The following is a 19483-nucleotide window of genomic DNA, read 5'->3' as shown; positions in this document are numbered from 1 at the left end:
GCTGGGCGCTTGCAAGGCCTCAGATGGTAAAAGAAGGCTTCTACAGAGATGGAATCATCAGCCTGCGGTCCCAGTGACCACAACCCCAATTCCCCTTTCAACATTTGTCTCACACCTTAACTTCCATTTGTTGCTGATCATCGCAGCATCCTCTTGGCCACGATGCTGAAATAAAAGCCACCAGAAAGCAAACATTCCAATCCAACATGACATCAAGAAATCAACCCATCACCTTTATGCATTCCCTTAGTGATTGTCTTGTGTGTGCCTTTGCCTATCGTAATGATGTCACGCAGTGCTACTTCAGTGGCTGCAGCATGGCTGGTGGAAGGCTGCTGACTTTCAGTGGGGGACATTGCAAATGACCTTGCCAGTTGACTTCATGGAGCTTGTGGCTGGGAGAGTGAAACCAAGTGACGGTTTCTTCTTATTCATTCTCCTCTCCCTCTTCTTGGTCAACCACTGGCTGCGCAGGTTGCATTTTGTGGGTGTGTGAAATGAGGAAGGCACAAGGGTGGAGTTGTGGTGAGGGAAGAGCGGGATAGTAAGAGGTGCAAGTGAGAAGGAGGATCTTGAATGTGGATATCAGCATCTTGTATCCATTCAGCTCCACTGCTGGCCAAGGGCTTAGCCATGCCTCTGCTAAGAATGGCCAGCACTGTCTCCTCCAAGGGGGTGAGGTGAAGCTAGGAATGGGAGGTGTGCTTCATGTTTGGTAGAAATTGTTGGTCAGGGAATGATGGAGTTTGGTCATGCATTGAGCAGTGTGTGATGCAGTTGGTAGGCGACGGCTTTTGAAGATGCATTAACTGACCTGACCACTGGTCAAGGGGGGGTGACACTGGCACTGGCAGTGATGGACTTGGTGATCTGGTCCCATATCCTTCTTTCTGAAGGCCCCTGTGGGTAGAGGGCCTGTCTTGCAGAGTTGACCTGCACAAAGATGGAGTGCTGTGTCTGAGACACTGTGTGCCTCGTCCCTTGTTTGCTGAGCCATTTGTGTTAGTGCTGAAGCTCTTTTAGCATTTTTTTTTAGGTGCAGAAGGGAATTCAGCTTTAAGAGCCGAAGACTGCTATTTGGGAATTCTTTGTAATGTTAATTTTTTTTCTGAAAACATTTGAGCTGTAAGGGCTAAAAACTGTCCATTTTTACCTGAGTTTTATTTTTTTTATTTCAGAAGGCAGTTGCCTTTTAAGGGACTGAACTGCTTTCTGAAATGACCGCCTTGCTTTAAGAGAAGGTTGTTTAATGGTTCTGGGATCACGCTATATTGGGGCTTCCTGCCAGGACTAACACCACCAGAACGGCGTTGCATGCTGGGCTAATGTTAATCAGCCACCAGCTCCAATTTACCAGTCCTGCCAGCACCACCATTTTCGGTGGCCGTTAACACCGGCCCATGGTGGCACTAGCAGGATTGTACCAATATTGAATTTATAAGCCATGGTGTTTACCTGGATGCTCCCAGTGATACGCTCTGGGCCATATATGGGTGCTCACTAGACTCTGCACCTCTGATGACCTAATCCTATTGTTCAACTACTCTTTGGAGGTTTTGCGCACTAAGGAAGTTATGTAGGTGTGCAGAAGCAAGCAGAGGTGTGCTTATAATATGGGTGGGCCCACTTTGTACTGGCAGCAATCTATTCAAGAGCACCAGTAAACTTCTGCTGCAAAATTAAGTACATAGTGAGCCAATACTTGTGCTGCAGGAGAATTGGGAATTACTGTACTACGAGACAGGAAAAGCTGCTGCTCACTAAAATGGCCTAATCCCTAATGACATGTGAGTACCTCTTAATGTAGTTACATTCCTCCTGGGAAGATAGGCTAGGAATAGGAATAGGGTTAGCTTGTTAGTAAATTCGTTAATGTGTAAGCAACAGATAAGTGTGATCCTAAAACTCCTATGTCTGCAGGATAGGAAGGTTGCATTTCAAAGATCTTTCAAGGTAGGGGAAGCTCTTGCTGGAATGCTAGGTAGGATACTGGTGCTAGGTGGACACAAGACTACAACTGGGTCAAAGTTGAGGATCTGATTGCAGACATCCTTGAATTCCATTATTTGATGCTGTCATCCAGCAACAGTGCCTGAAAGGTTTAATTGAGACCTGAGTTGTAGGGATGATGGAAACACATGCGCTCAGTGTACTCAAAGCTGTTGGGCCCGAGCACAGGTGCTACACATGTTTATCTGGCGGCTCTACTGGTCAAAACCCTTGAATGGTTTCAGACATCACTCCAACACAAAACACAAAAAGACAGAAATTCCAGAAGTTCCCATCTTCTAGTGAAAGTTCGGTCCAAGATGTTTAAGACGTAGATCCTGACATAGCATCATAGGGGGAGAAATGTGTTTTAGCCAGTAAAGTTGCCGGTGACAGTTAATGACCACAACGCTAACTGAGTAAAATTAATCTGGGGGATGGAGATTGTTGATGCAGCGCCTACCTGCCGTGCAATGCCATTCTGGTGACGTTGCTAGAGGCATCCGACCCGAAGTTAGTGTGCAGGTGTGGTGTTCGGGCTTTGCACAGCCTCTGGTAATGATGAGGTCTGAGAATTAAAGGCCACAATGCCACACTGAAGTAATATAAAATAAATACGTAAAATAATGCAGTTTTCCGCCCTTTCTACCTTAAAAAAAATATTTAACATTAAAAAGATGTCCCAGAAGTGAATATTCAGCTCTTAAAGCAGAATTCCCTTCCTAACCTCACAAAATGGGAAAAATGCCTCCGCACTAACACAAATAGCTCAGCAAGCCAGGGAAGGGGCACCCAGGGTCTCGGACGCAGCACTCCAGTTTTGTGCAGGTGGTCTACACTGCAAGGCAGGCCCCTACCCACAGGGGCCAGGGGACCCTCCAGAAAGAACGATGTGGGAGAACATCATCGAGGCCGTCACTGCCAGCAGTGTCGCCTCCACCACCTGGCTCCAGAGAAGCTTCATCACCTCAGACCACTAGTCAAGGTCAGTGAATGCATCTTCAAAAGCCGCCTCCTACCAACTGCACAACTAGCCTCTCACACTGCTCAATGCACGCCCCTTAACCCCAATCACTCACCTACCAACAATCTGCACCAATCACGAGGTACATCTCCCATTCCTAGCCTCACCTCACCTCCTTGGAGGAGACGGTGCAGGCCATTCTTGGCAGGGGCTGAAAGGATACAATATGCTGGTAATCCCATACATTATCCTCCTTCTTGCTTTCCCGCCCTCGTGTCAGCACAACACCACCCTTGTGCCTTCCTCATTTCACACACCCAAGAAAGGCAGCCTGCCAGACAGTGGTTGGCCAAGAAGAAGGAGGGATGAATGGTGAAGAAGAAGAAGAAAATTGATTTGACATTCCCAGCCACCAGCTCCTTAAGGTCAACCAGCAAGTACATTTGCAGTGTCCCCCAATCAAAGTCAGTAGCCTGTCACCAGCCATGCTGCAGCCACTGGGGTAGCACTGTGTAGGATAGGCAAAGGCACACACAAAACAGTCACTAAGGGAATGCATACGGTTGATGAGTTGATTTATTAACTTCACATTGGATGGATATATATAGGTGGATTGGAAAGTTTGCTTTGTGGTGGCTTTTATTTCAGCATCGTGGCCAAGGGGATGTTGTGATGGTCAGTGACAGAGGGAAGATAAGGTGTGGGATTAATGTTGAAAGGGGAATTGGGGTTGTGGTCACTGGTACTGCAGGCAGATGATTCTATCCCAGATATCATGGCCACAATGGGGCTGTCTGGATTTGATCCTTCTGTCTGCTTCTTCCTCTTCTGCTTACTCCTCTTTGGCTTCCTCCTCTTCTGTGTCTCTCTCCTCTTGTGTGTCTTCCTCGTCCCTCTGCAAATGGATGCTGTAAATATGAAATTACAGCACAAAATGCTGGGAATACTCAGCTGGTCAGGCAGCATCTCGACCTAAATTCTGTTTTCTTTGTACGGATGTTGCGTGATCTGCTGAGTATTTGCAGCATGTTCTGTCTTCTCAAAGGTCTTCATTTATCATCCGAGCCCTTCCAAGTGTCCAGCAGCACTCCCTACGCACTTAAAAAGCTTCACATCTATTTCAGCAAGCCACCACTTCAATAAAATCAAAAAATCCAGTCCAAAACCCTAAATTCAAACTTACCTGAACAATGTGAGTGCCCCTTTAAGAGGTGCAGACATCGCAACTGTCAGCCAGCTTAACCTGGTGTGCTTCGGATCCAGTGCTGAATTCAGTGCAAGGTTCGGAGTTTGCCCTTGTGATATGAGTTATGTCACAATGCTGCTATTTTGTTTGGGATGGGGCTGCCTGGCAGCACAAGGGTCAGGACAAAAATGGCTGCCACCGTGGGACCCACCAGCAGCTGGTGAAAGAGCGACAACTGCTGTTTTAGCATCATTTAATGGTGCTACGGAGTGGCGTTACGGCTAAGAATTTCTCGCATTTCTTCTGCTTCAGAAAGGTAATTGATTCCCTGTAGGATTGATTACCTTTGCCTTATAAAGGTTTGTTAGAGCCTTAGAAGAACCCAACTAGTGTACATTCTGTTGTGAGCTCCTAATGCACACTGGTCGGAATTACCAGGCTAAGTTGGGATCTCTCTCACACACACTTCCTTGACATGGCGGGGCGGGGCGAGGCGGGTGGAAGATATGCCCTACCCGGACAGAAATTTAAGGTGGCCCATTAGACATGGTGAATTCCTGCGGAATTAGATTCCGTCAAAATTCCTGACCCCACCAGACAGAAATCTGCTTTTCCACAATGCCCCGGGAATTCTGTCCTCAAGAATTCCACTCAAAAGTCTGACCTCCCTTTATACCACTTGGAATGCCAACTGCATGGGTAGTAAGAAAACCGAGATTGTACTTTTCCTTTCACAAGAATGGATCAGTTTCCTAGCCTTAGGAAACATGTGAAATTTTCAATGGTTTTGGTCTAGGGTCTGTTTTCTTAAGTAAAAAGTCTCAGCTTTAAGCCGACTGTTGTGGGCTCCTTTAAACTGGGTATCAATCTAGTGGCCCTCCTCTGAACCTTTGCCAAGACCTCTACATCACACACAATATGGGGACTAAAACTGGATACAGTATTGTAAATAAGGCCGAATCAAAGCCTTGTACAAAGACAGTATAATATTTCTCGTTTAGTATTATCCTAATAGTTGCAATAGCTTTGGTCCTCGAACTGCATGCACCAAAACACCAAGGGGGTGAAATTTGGTATCATCCCGTTTGGGGCGGTAACACTCGGGAGGTGCGAGACTTAGCGCCAGCGCTCCACTTCCTTCCTGGGACGGCAAGGGGGCGGATGCCTCAGCTGCGTTATGCACTTTGCCACGCAGCAATGCTGTGTCCAAAGGGTTCTTCCCTCAATTAAAGGGAAGGGCCCAGACTGCGGACTCTGCAAAAGAAAAAAGGCACCTACCTGAACCACCAGGGAGCTAGGGTGCCACGCAATTAACCCAGCACTCAAGCAGCGTGATCGCAGCCACGACATCGCGAGAAATGGAACAAAAAGGATTGTTTTTTTTTGCACTCGGCGACCTTGCCTTTAATTTTCGCCTCAGTAGCGGCCGGCCGCCCATTATGTGTCCCCTGAAACTGTCGCTGTTATCACCCGGTGCTGCTGTGGGGGCAAAAGCCAATTTTGGGGCCGGGATGCTAATGGGGCAATGTGCACGGGGATGATGTTACGATCTCCGGGCACAGGAGATCGGGGTGCAATGTCATTGCGCTGCCGCTGCTAAACTCCCACCCAATGTGGCAGGAGTCATTAACAATGCCGCACCTGGTTGAAAACTAATTTGCGCCCCGTTAGCGCCCCCAGCGCAAACGACCCGAATTTCTAGGTCATAGTGTAATAAATATGTGCATTATTGTGACAAAGAGAGAGAAAGGGACAGAGAGAGAGAGAGAGAGAGACAGACAGACAGACAGAACAAGATATAGCGATTGATACTGGATTCAAAGAACTAAACAGCTGGAAATGTGCTTCTCTCATTGAACTGTACAATTTTTGAACTTTGCACTCCCAGTAGAGAATCTTACTTTCTGGGAAATCATATTTTAAATTTGCGCATGTGTTTCATGTGCCTGAATTTCCAGTATGTGTTCTCAGTGGACAAGGCAAAAGATGCCCCATTAGTCTCTATGCTCGCCTGATTGGATTGACCGCTCTGGAGTGCGCAAATAAACTTGTAACGTTTTTAATCAGTGGATTTTGTTGTTCAGGTGCAAGTTCCACACAGCTGTGTCTTTGACTTTTGGATGGGAGAGAGTAGAAACAATCTAATGGAGTTTAGATTAGGAAACATTAGACAGTGCTTACAAAGAATAATGCTCTGATTATTCATGTGTAGGGAGATTCATATGCATTATGATTTTAAAGAAATTCCATCTGCATGATAAAGTGGGAGATATTTTATTTGGTCTCTTCTGCCTTTTCACTCTGCCTAAACCAAAAATAGGTTGCCAAACGCTTTTCCTGCAGTCAATGCTTTTCACAAATGTGCACCTTTGTACAGTAATAATTTTGTTTATTGAGAGCTGCAATAACAATCTGAATGTATACGTACTAAAAGTTTATCAGAAGAAAATAAAGGGCAAAGATGGGAAAACTACAGAGTAAATTACACATGTAAAAATAAAGGAATACCAGTTGAGAAAGACTGCAGAGCTGTAACGGAGCCCAAATCCTCTTGGCTAATTTTCCTTTATGTACTCCACCCAGGTGATTATTTTTGCCTAAGCACAAAAGCGAGATATTTTCTATATTCACGGCCAAGTATTCAGATATTGGAGCATTTGGTCAAGTGAGCAACATGATTTGAGGTGATTTCAGCCACCTTATTAGTACTAACTGAGCTAGGGGGAAACTGACACTCAGTAGAAATATATATCAGCGTGATGTGTGTACAAAAATGTATAAGGTTCTAGTCATGTGCAAACGAGAATAAAAATATGATTCAAGTGAATGGGTTTGAACATAAAAATTCAGCGTTACAACTGAGTGGGCATTAAAATGGATCTATTGCTGCACCTTTATCTCTGAAATAATTTCTGGGTCAATTTGAAAGAACAATATATCTGATGATGAACATATTGAAGGATATAACAATCATTTCATATGCAATTAAAGCCGATCATCGCGGAGCAACATTTTCTCTTTGTATTTACAGGAAAATGTAGTTAATTTTATACATACCACAGTTTTCTTCATCAGCTTTATTCCCACAGTCATCCACACTGTTGCAGTGGAGAAGTTGAGGCAAACATTTTGAAATGTTTCCGCAAGGAAAGTATCCAAGAGAACATCCAGTGCGTTCTCTATGCAGCTCCCAGACATTAAAAGCAACTGCAAACATGATAAGAAAAACAATCTATTTAATGAAAATATTTGGTCGTTAATGTCATTCTAACTTTAAGGTTGTAAGTCACTAACGATATAATGTGTCAATGGCAAGCCCCCCCAAAAAAGGTGGGTTGTGGTTGGCGATGCGAGGTGAAAGTGCTAAAAATCTGAATCCCGACTCCAACCCACCCACTTTTGGTTTTAATGAAGGTGGGACGGGATGGGGAGGGTGGGCAGCCAATCCATTCACAGGAGGTGGGTTGGCACCTGAAATATTCTAATGAGGCTGTGTGCCTCATAGTGATCCACCATTTTAAATGTAGCTGTGAGTGAGCAGGTTTCCCAGGCTTCAGGAGGCGAGGACTGCTGGATTCAGGACGTAAGTGCCTTTCCACTTACCTTCTGGATCCAGTGTCCCTGCCTCGCCAACCCCCCTGCAATTGGACAATCCCCCACCCTTCCGATCTCCCCACGACCCCCCTGCCAAGGCCTCCGACCACAACCCCCCCCCCCACATGAGAGCTCCGATTTCCGATCCCCCCTCCAGCCTTCAATCCTCAGCCCCAGCCTATGACCTCTCCCCTCCAAACCCCGATTACCTTCCCAGCCTTCTAACCTCTTGGATTGCTTTCTTGTTCTTTTTTGTTTCGTTGTTTTAAACGTCAGATCACACACAGAGTCAGTTGTAGTAATGCAGGACCAGGTCTTTAATGAAACTTCATACTACACAAAACAAGAATGAGAGCTCCGATATTTTTCATACTACACCATTTCAGTAGGAGCGAGCTACTGAGACACACACTTCACAAAACTAGTGTATGCTAGCTGTATTTGAGACATCACACCATTCATGATTCTAGTGTTCATTTACATTTCTTGTACTAAATTTGCCTTTGACCACTACATTCTATGCATAGTACCAATACATCCTGGTACATCAAAGGTACATACAAATGCTAACAGAATAACAATATAAACTAAACAACTAGGTACCCAACTTTTCTAATTGCTTTACTATACGCAATAAAACCTAAACAGAGTTATCAAGTTGACACATTTAGATATGGCTGAATGACTCTTACATATCCTACCATTATCTTTCCCCTGAAGCCATCCTTTCCCCCAAATCTTCTTAGCCCATTTTGCAATCCATGCTCAGCAGGAAACTGTTTGAACTTTTAACCCAGCATGACCGCACAGAGTGAATATCGAGGTATTCAGGTAATATAGACTTTTGCTCCCACACCCCCTTTTCCCCCCAACTGCCTACCTGGCCTTCTGACAACTCCCGCCACCTGGCTGGCTGTGGGCTGGACACAGCGATTCCAAAGGCCGAGCCATTAAATTTGGCAGGACCTGTGGGAAACCCCATTCTCCTGGGTTTCCCGACTGCTTTCCAGTCCTCCCCTCCACCCCACCGCCCCCTACCCAATGGGATAAATTTCCACAGGAGTTCTCCCGATTGCCTGTTGTAACATAAGCAGAAGAGCTGCAGAAATCCTAGAAACATGGAGCAAATGAAGTTATGTTGGATGATCATGAGAACCCCTACAGTATTAGATCATTAGGATGTGGGATTGGTATGGTTTCAGGTTTCAATAGTCCACACGCACTGATCCACATATCATTAATGCAGAAGCTAGTGGTTTTCTTGACTTTTTCTCCAATTTAATGGCAAGAATAGGGAGGGAGTGGGGAATTGTAAAGGGATCCCTTCAGGTGTTAGCCTTGGCTCAGTGGTAGCATTCTGGAGGCAACTTAAAAAATGGCTGAGGAAGATTTTGATTTATAATTTTGTTCTGTGGGGCCAGGGAACAAACTCTGGCACCCTGGGATCACCTCCCTAATCGGTCAGGTGGCTCAGCCAATTTCTCATACTCCCACAACCACTGAGCTGTAGCGGGCTGCACACAACTCGATGGCGTCATTTAACTTTGGCTTGAACCTAAAAATTATTCAGGCCCCCCCCGATGCCGGCTTTGGCTGATTTCATGTCCATTTTGGCCGGAAGTTGGAGATTGGGTTTTTAAAATAATGGTGGCGGCTATTTGCGCAACAGGGACACCCAACTCACTGAGCCAGTGGAGTCTTGGCAGTGGCATTCTGCCATTTTTGAGAAACATAAAAAATAGGTGCAGGAGTAGGCCATTCGGCCCTTCGAGCCTGCACCACCATTCAATAAGATCATGGTTGATCATTCACCTCAGTACCCCTTTCCTACTTTCTCTGCATACCCCTTGATCCCTTTAGCCGTAAGGGCCATATCTAACTTCCCCTTGAATATATCCAATGAACTGGCATCAACAACTCTCTGCGGTAGGGAATTCCACAGGTTAACAACTCTGAATGAAGAAATTTCTCCTCATCTCAGTCCTAAATGGCTTACCACTTATCCTTAGACTGTGTCCCCTGGTTCTGGACTTCCCCAACATCGGGAACGTTCTTCCTGCATCTAATCTGTCCAGTCTCATTAGAATTTTATATGTTTCTATGAGATCCCCTCTCATCCTTCTAAACTCCAGGGAATACAGGCTCAGTTGATCCAGTCTCTCCTCATATGTCAGACCTGCCATCCCGGGAATCAGTCTGGTGAACCTTCACTGCACTCCCTCAATAGCAAGAACATCCTTCCTCAGATTAGGAGACCAAAACTGAACACAATATTCCAAGTGAGGCCTCACTAAGGCCCTGTATAACTACAGTAAGACCTCCCTACTCCTATACTCAAATCCCCTAGCTATGAAGGCCAACATACCATTTGCCTTCTTCACTGCATGCTGTACCTGCATGCCAACTTTCAATGACTGATGTACCATGACACCCAGGTCTCGTTGCACCTCCCCTTTTCCTAATCTGCCGCCATTCAGATAATATTCTGCCTTCGTGTTTTTGCCACCAAAGTGGATAATCTCACATTTATCCACATTATACTGCATCTGCCATGCGTTTGCCCACTCACCTAACCTAAAAGGAGCCAGAATCTAGTGTGGTGAAGAGTTCAAAGGTGCCAATTTATTTTTGCTGTTTTCTCCATTAAATATAGCAATCAATCTCTGTAAAATAATTTGCTATCTCTTATGGCACCTTTAAGGTCACCATTAATCCCAGAATGGAAGCCATCTACTCTCAGCAGATGTAGGTTCTGATGGACCTAAGGTCAGTGTATATGACAGAATGTCTAGGGTAGCCCCCAAATTGCAGTTGGGCTGTAAGGAGGGTGGATGAAGAAATGTTCACTCTCCTCCTTCAGAGAAATTTGCTGCCCATTTAAAAAATATGGAAACTTGGTGGAGTCAGCATCCACTTCATTTTCTGACTGCACCTGACCCCTCCCCTCCTTCCCATCACTGGATTGATACCGCCATTGAACAATTTATGTTGCATAATTCTACCCTAACATCTCTATTTGTGCTAATTATTTTATGCTTTAATCAGTGTAGGTGAGGTATAAATCATAGGTTTACCATGTTGGGGGAAATCACTGCACCTACCTGTAATGTATCAGCTTGTAGTGGGGATATTTTTCTTGTGTCAAAATACTGTAACTGTGGTTTTGGAGATTTTACGATCAGTTGCTTTGGGTCCTTTTTTAACCCAGCTCGTCCGACAGAAACTGGGCAGGTGTGCAGTTAAAATAGTCTGGAGAACTATTCTGCACTGATACCCCTGTCTTCCTGTGGGTTCTGATCTTAACCTACATTACAACAGTGATTGCACTTCAAAAGTAATTCATTGGCTGTAAAGCGCTTCAGGACATCTTGTAATGTAGGACGTCTTGAAGCCATGAAAGACATTATATAAATGCAAGTCTTTCTATCTTTTTCTTTCTTTTGCCCTTCTGAGCAGGCAAGTGGGTTACCTACTGGAAGCAAGCAGAGTCCTTCTTTAAATATGCAGATCGGGCTGCGATGACATAATCGGGGCACGAGTACAATTTAACCAGAGTTCAGCAGGTGGAAGTCATTGTGGCTTTCCTGACAGACTAACCCAGTGGGAAGAGGAGCCGGGGCCAGAAGAGTCCCAAAAAGATAAGTGAATCTTTGTTTTACTTTCATTGTGGGGCCAGGATGAGCAGGAGGCCTCCTCAGGGCACCACAAGGAAAGATTAGGACTCCCTGTCCCGGGCTTTCCCCCTACCCCGCTCGAGACCCAGCACTCAAGCAGCGTGATCGCAGCCACGACATCGTGAGGAAAAAGAACAAAAAGGATAGTTTTTTTTGCACTCGGCCACCTTGCCTTTAATTTTCGCCTCAGTAGCGGCCGGCCGCCCGTTACGTGTCCCCTGAAACTGTCGCTGTTATCACCCGGTGCTGCTGTGAGGGGAAAAAGCCAATTTTGGGGCCGGGATGCTAATGAGGCAATGTGCACGGGGATGAGATCGGGATGCAATGTCATTGTGCTGCCGCTGCTAAACTCCCACCCAGGAGTCATTAACAATGCCGCACCTGGTTGCAAACTAATTTGCGCCCCGTTAGCGCCCCCAGCGCAAACGACCCGAATTTCTAGGTCATAGTGTAATAAATATGTGCTTTATTGCGAGAAGGAGAGAGAAAGGGACAGAGAGAGAGAGAGAGAGACAGACAGAAAGAGATATAGTGATTGATGCTGGATTCAAAGAACTAAACAGCTGGAAATGTGCTTCTCTCATTGAACTGTACAATTTTTGAACTTTGCACTCCCAATAGGGAATCTTACTTTCTGGGAAATCATATTTTAAATTTGCGCATTGTTTCATGTGCCTGATTTCCAGTAGGTGTTCTTAGTGGATAAGGCAAAAGCTGCCCCATTAGTCTCTATGCTCGCCTGATTGGATTGACCGCTCTGGAGTGCACAAATAAACTTGTAACGTTTTTAATCAGTGGATTTTGTTGTTCAAGTGCAAGTTCCACACAGCTGTGTCTTTGACCTTTGGATGGGAGAGAGTAGAAACCATCTAATGGAGTTTAGATTAGGAAACATTAGACAGTGCTTACAAAGAATAATGCTCTGATTATTCATGTGTAGGGAGATTCATATGCATTATGATTTTAAAGAAATTCCATCTGCATGATAAAGTGGGAGATATTTTATTTGGTCTCTTCTGCCTTTTCACTGCCTAAACCAAAAATAGGTTGCCAAATGCTTTTCCTGTGGTCAATGCTTTTTACAAATGTGCACCTTTGTACAGTAATAATTTTGTTTATTGAGAACTACAATAACAATCTGAATGTATACGTACTAAAAATTTATCAGAAGAAAATAAAGGGCAAAGATGGAAAAACTACAGAGTAAATTACACATGTAAAAATAAAGGAATACCAGTTGAGAAAGACTGCAGAGCTGTAATGGAGCCCAAATCCTCTTGGCTAATTTTCCTTTATGTACTCCACCCAGGTGATTATTTTTGCCTAAGCACAAAAGCGAGATATTTTCTATATTCACGGCCAACTATTCAGTTATTGAAGCATTTGGTCAAGTGAGCAACATGATTTGAGGTGATTTCAGCCACCTTATTAGTACTAACTGAGCTAGGGGGAAACTGACACTCAGTAGAAATATATGTCAGAGTGATGTGTGTATAAAAACGTATAAGGTTCTGGTCATGTGCAGACGAGAATAAAAATATGATTCAAGTGAATGGGTTTGAACATAAAAATTCAGCGTTGCAACTGAGTGGGCAACCCACCTTTACCAAATGTCGAGTCCGTCAGTGCTGAGCAGATCCAACAGGCAGTGGCAGGCGACCCAATTAATCTCATTACTATCTAGTGGATACTTCATAAACAGGCTTTTTTAACTTACCTTTTCACTTTAATTTCATGGCCATGGGAACCATGCTGTTCGGGGGTCATGGCTGTCAACCCGAGTAAGAAGTTCAGCGACCATTGCTCCAGCTGATTACTTGACAGCTTCAAGTGGTAAAAGCTCCCACCTGACAGAACATCACTTTCCTCAGCCACAAGCTGTTTCTCAGTCCATTTCCAGCACAGATTCTGCAGGCTATTCCCTTTCCACTCACCATCCAGTATCACCTCATTGGACGAACTCTCTCACCATTGACAGAATGTTTCTGTCAGCTCTACTTCACCTGCCATTTGTGCTATCAACATGGGTGCCGTTTATACTGTCTCACCTTGGTCCTCAGAATCCAATCATGATCACCCTCAAAACCAGCAGCACCAGGCACACCAATAGCACCAACAACAGCACCAACCTGCTCCGCAATCATCTGATGCTGCACAGAACAGAGGGCATCAGCATCCAAGCACATTGCTGCCTGGGAGGCCAGGGATGGCCCCATCATGGCCACATTTACTTCACTTGATGCTGTACACTCTGGTTGCTACATGATGTGCCAGGTTGGCACCACCCCACACCAACACCATAAAGCATCCCTGCAATACCCAAGCCATTCATTTTATACTCATCGCCATTGTGGAGGGAGGGTACCGTTATGTCTCACCATTCACTGCAACTCAATAAACCACTTCCAAAGGTGCCCACAAATCTGTCCAAGAACGCAAAGTCTTGAAAATAAATGTTTCAATGTTTGACACCACATTAGCAGAAATTTTACATGAACAGTGCATAAAACACCCTTGTTTGTTGTTATTTGGTATGATTGCACTAGGATGAAGGCGAGTGTGACTGGTAGCTAGTGAGATGGGGATGTGATAATGTAGACATAGAGGGATAGGTGGACGTGCAAGGTAAGTTGGTGTGAGTAAGGATGTGCAGGGGTAGGGTAGGGAGGGCAGTGTTATGGGGATGTGATGAGAGGCATAGCAGGATGAAGATGAGTGTGGCTTTGTATTAACATTTCTTTATCTAATGAGATCATTGAAAGGTTTGCGTCACTGCACCCAGGTCTACCTAACCACATCCCTGCTATTCATCTCCTTTGCAATGTGCAACCAGGCTGTGTTGGTGTCCTGGAGAGATCTCTTCCGCACATGGGTAGGGAAACGGACCTCCCTGTGTGCTGTGACTCCCTCCATAAGCATATGGAGGGAGTCATGGGAGAACCTGGGTGCAGCTCTGCACATCTGCATGGTCAATGTCAGTGTTTGCAGCACTTCAATGCTGTAGAACACTGACAGCACAAATGTCAAAATAAAGTTGGTCATGGTCCCTTTTAAGGAAACCGGTTGATGACACATTATCAAATGATATCACCAGACCCGCTGTCTCTAATTAGACCGGGAAATGTGCTGGACTGTGTTGGTGTCCTTAAGAAAACTTTCCTCAGGCTCAGCCTAGAATGAGTCTAAGTTTGACACCATGTTTGGAAAGTTCTGTTCGAGATTGGGTATCCTCTTCAAAACAGAAAACAATTGGTTAAGTTTGATTTGTAAATATGGCAAAATATGTCCATATCTTTTGTTATGTATAACCATGCAAGTTATGTACAATGATTATTTTGTTACACTTCTCCCTCTTTAATGAAGAAGTAATTATAATATATAGCTCCATCGAGTGGACTACTTCTGCACCTGGTGGACTACTGTGGTAATGCAGACATTGCTGTAAATACAATAGAAGCATCAGGTGTCAGGTTCCTGAGTTGAAGCCATCTTGTAAGTGTGTGTTTGTGATGTCGTAGAGAAGATATCACAGGTACAAAGATTTACGAGGATGTTGCCTGGGCTGGAGAATTTTAGCTATAAGAAAAGATTGGATAGACTTGATTTGTTTTATTTGGAACAGAGGAGGCTGAGGGGAGACCTTATTGAGGTATATAAAATTATGAGGAGCCTAGAGTAGATAGGACAGACCTTTTTCCCTTCGCAGAGGGGTCAAGAAGCAGGGGGTAGATTTAAAGTAATTGGTAGGGGGTTTAAAGGGGATTTGAGGGGAAATTCCTTCACCTGATGGGGGTCTGCCGTTTCTTTGGATTTGGATCCAACATTTGCTTGATGAGGGCACGTTTTACAATTTGCACTGTTCGCTCTGCTGCACCATTTGAAGCAGGGTGGTATGGTGGAAATCGGCACAGTCCCGGCCTGCAAGACCATGTGCAGGCTGGGGCCATCAGAGGGAGCAGCGTGCGGCGGCATACCACTGCAGGAGGGCGACGGCTGCAAAGTCAGGTCGCTGATTGCAGTGTGGGCAGGCACAGCAGGAGGGGCAATGGAGCGGCAAGAGTTTGCAGAAGGAAGTGACCGGGGTCCAGGAGAGGCGTGAGTCTCGGGCCCAGAAGAGCCGAGGGCACAGGGGCAGCACGGGCCAGCCCACACTGCTATATGTGTGCGCACTCGGTCCGTGCAGCAGAGCAGGTCTTCAGTCGTCTTGGGTAATCCTTGCCACTGGACCAAGACCTAGCTCTGTCAAGCCCGTGTGGTGTGCAACGGCCACCACACGTTAAAAAAATCCAAGCACAGGCATCTTCCACCCTCCAAGATATAGTTCGGGATCTGGAATATTAGGTCCTTCATTGAAACACCTGTGAACTTATTCCTTTTTGGCATGGAAGCAAATCATCCTCGCTTCGAGGGACTGCCTATGAAGATGATGGTATGGTGGAACTTTAGCATGTTTCACACAATTTCTGCTCGTGAACTGTGCAAATTCTTCCGAACAAAATTGTGGTCCATTATCAAATACAAATTCTTCTGGAAGACCATATGAAGAAAATAATCTTCGCAAATTGTTTAATGCTTTAGTTATTATTTTTCGCATCAGAAACACCTCGACCCACTTCGAATGGATATCAATAACAATGAACAATTGCTGTCCTTCTAGCTCAGCAAAATCGATATGTAACCTTTGCCACGCCTTGGGAGACCATTTCCATGGCTGTAATGGTACTGGTGGTGGTTTGTTGCTTACCGATTGACATGTTGTACACTGACTAATGATGTACTCTATATCCTTATCTAGGCCTGGCCACCATAAGTAATTGTGTGCAAAACTCTTGGTCAAGCACATTCCCAGGTGCTGGTCATGAGATCTCCTAATAGTTTGGAGCTGAATTTATTTGGGATAACCACTCTTGCACTCCACATGATATAATCTTTATCCACTGATAATTCATTTCTACGAACAAAGTATGGATGAATATCATTCTCTGATACCTGGTTTGGCCAGCCATTTGCAATGTATTAAAGATCTTTGACATAACTGGGTCACGTTTGATTGCTCTACCAATCTCTTCAGCTGTGACTGGCAGTTCTTCAGTTTATGTGTTGTGTATGTAGGCACCTTTAGTAATGACTCCATGAGGCAGGGTATGATACTTAAATTGTGTAGACCTGTAGTCCTTTATTTGCAGCTCCTGAGTGAGGACAACAAGCTGTGAGTTCCTTTTTGCACTAGGTTACCTGCAGTGTGCAGGTAGCCCTTAGGTCTCCAGCAGCAGCACCCTCTGGTATACAGGTAAGGTGTGTACAGTGTAAGGGTACATTCAGTGTTGCATAACAGTGTTACAGACATCACACAGTAAACAGGTGTGCATACACAACACCACTCCCCCCTAAGCATTTTTCATATCCTTATTGTCATGCCCAAGGGAGGTGATCAGTGGTGGGCTATGGGAGGTTGTGGTGAGAGTTGTGTGGTTGCCAGATGTGACCCCTGTGCTTGAGGCTGGCCTCGTACGTTTCCCCTCCCTCAGACACAGACAATATGGGTGTCACTGTTGTGGGATCCCTCATGGGGGGGTAGCCACGGCAGCAGTGGGTCGTGTGTATACACTGTGATGTGGGCCACAAGACTGGGTGGGCTCCTTGTCCACCATTGTTGTGGGGTGGTGGGCAGAGCCACAAGACTGGGTGGGCTCCTTGTCCACCAATTGGGGTGAGGGTCAGGTCATCCCAGGTTTGCCAGGGAAGCTGGAGGGTATTAGCCTCATGCTCCTGGTGTTGGCCCTGGTGGCCAGGGGTTGTAGCGCTGGTCTGGTGCAGGCTGCCATTGGTGGTGGCTGGGCTGCCCATTGACCACTGTCCTTGTCGTGGGTGTGCTCCCACTGGCTGTGTGGCTGTGTGTGTCCTGCAAGGGGCATCACATTTGTTCCAAAGGTCCAGGCTACATGGTCAGGTAGCCTGCTGGACCTGGGGGTCTCCCACAAGGGGATTCCATTGGCATCAGCACGGTCCCTGTAGGACCCAATGTCCTTTGGCAGTGTCCTACCGGTATACATGACACCTTGGCTCTGATCACACATGGTTGAGCCTGCATTATACATTCTAGCATTTGCATCACTTTTGGGTGTCCTGGTTTCAACAGACATGGTTACATTCGGCATTTCACATTCTTTATCATTATTGTTAAGCATAATAAACTTATTCTTAACCTTACTGACACCTGCATTCATCTCATTAGTCACATTAATTGAACCAGCATCACAATTCATGGTTACATTGCATACATTTTCATACTTGCAACCTTTAATTGCATCTTTAGCTTTAAAGTCCATGTACTCAAATATTTGAAACTTCCCCTTTAAATTTTTTTGGTTACCGGTCTCCTTTAAGGGAGCCTTCAAATCCGATTAGCCGTTTGGTGTCACGTGATGCTCCTCCAATGCTTCTCGTGGTATGGCCACGGTCATTTTGATTTTTGGTTTTTCTCCTTGTGCTGTGGCAACCATTTTCTGGCTTTCCTGCAGGTAGGCTGTGGTGGTCTTTCCTTCCACAGGTTCGACCCTGGATGTCGGGAATCCATTTCTTTCGACGCGTTCACCTCTTGGAGTGCTGCCCCGGACGGAAAGTGGAGATTGGATCCTCGGTCTCGGAGATTTCGCTGGGGTGCTGTGGGCAGTCAAGCGGGTCAGTGGAACCTGCAGATGCTGCAATGGATCCATGTTCGAAGTCGATTGCCGGAGCCCGGAGGCCTGGGAGCAGCTTCGCTTGGACAGGATGCCGTTGTGGTCGATTGGCAGGATTCATCCAAAGTTCTTCAAAGGTCGCTTGACTCATCGCAGACTGACTCGCCCCTGTGTCGCTCTCCATAGAACCTGGAACCCATCGACATCTACTTTCATCATCCACGGAGAACTTTTGGTGGAGCAGGTATGAGTTCCATACTCTTTCAGGGATTCAGCAACTTCACCTTCCTCTGTGTCGGAGCCCCGGTGATCTTCCAACTCACCAAAGACGTGGTGAGTACAGCTTTTTCTGCACATTCTTTGAAGGTGCCTTTTCTCTTTGCATGCATAGTCTTTGTTGCGGCACTAGTGGGTCCTGTGGTTTCCTCCACAGCGCCAGCACGGGGCTAGCCGGTTTGCCCCATGTGGCGGACTCAGGGTTGCGGGACTCGGGGCAGCGTTTCTGCCCTTAGAAGTGTCAATGCGGTGCACTGCTCTCATTGGTTTAGAGTCCCTTAGTGCTTCATTTAGGTGGTCACCAAAGTCACACGGTGCAGCCAGTCTCCTCAAGTGTACCAATCTTTCTACAAAAGCATCCCAATCTTCCCCATCGGTAAATTGCTGAAAGATGCTGAGATTCGACATGCTGAGCGTGTGGTTCGTGACCTCGTATTCCCATTGCCAGTTGTTGTGTATGTAGGCACCTTTAGTAATGACTCCACGAGGCAGGGTATGATACTTACACTATGTAGACCTGTAGTCCTTTATTTGCAGCTCCTAAGTGAGGACAACAAGCTGTGAGTTCCTTTTTATACTGGGTTACCTACAGTGTGCAGGTAACCCTTTGGTCTCCAGTAGCAGCACCCTCTGGTGTACAGTGTTGCATAACAGTGTTACAGACATCACACTGTAAACAGGCGTGCATATACAACAGTGTGAAAAATAGAACACCTCTTCCCTATTGGGTGTAAGTTGTGTTGGGGATGGCACCCTAGACATAGCATCAGCATTACTGTGATCAGCTGATTATCTGTACTCAATGTCATGCGTATATGCTGACAAAATCAAAGCCCATCTCTGCATTCGGGCTGCAGCTAAGGTTGGAACTGAGGACTTTGGATGGACGATTGCAGTCAGTGGCTTATGATTCGTAATGATAGTAACGAGGAGCAAATGGGTACTTTTCAGAATGGCAGGCAGTGACTAGTGGGGTACCGCAAGGTTCTGTGCTGGGGCCCCAGCTGTTTACATTGTACATTAATGATTTAGACGAGGGGATTAAATGTAGTATCTCCAAACTTGCGGATGACACTAAGTTGGGTGGCAGTGTGAGCTGCGAGGAGGATGCTATGAGGCT

The 19483-nt window shown here is 45.7% G+C and overlaps 1 protein-coding gene across 1 annotated transcript in view; it reads right to left on the bottom strand.

Annotated features, from left to right (window-relative positions):
- rxfp1 (relaxin family peptide receptor 1) overlaps positions 1 to 17910 on the bottom strand; it is a 173643-nt gene extending 155733 nt beyond the window's left edge. The window contains 5 exon segments of the mRNA XM_070862488.1: positions 7197 to 7346; positions 10303 to 10307; positions 13125 to 13231; positions 13456 to 13557; positions 17830 to 17910. Coding sequence (XP_070718589.1) covers positions 7197 to 7346; positions 10303 to 10307; positions 13125 to 13231; positions 13456 to 13557; positions 17830 to 17910 — 445 coding nt within the window.
- Between the last annotated feature and the right edge of the window lie 1573 nt (positions 17911 to 19483).

This window comes from Pristiophorus japonicus, chromosome 2 (genome assembly GCF_044704955.1).
Source record: "Pristiophorus japonicus isolate sPriJap1 chromosome 2, sPriJap1.hap1, whole genome shotgun sequence".
Classification (NCBI taxonomy): Eukaryota; Metazoa; Chordata; class Chondrichthyes; family Pristiophoridae; genus Pristiophorus; species Pristiophorus japonicus.
This window is presented reverse-complemented; position numbering and strand designations above follow the sequence as displayed.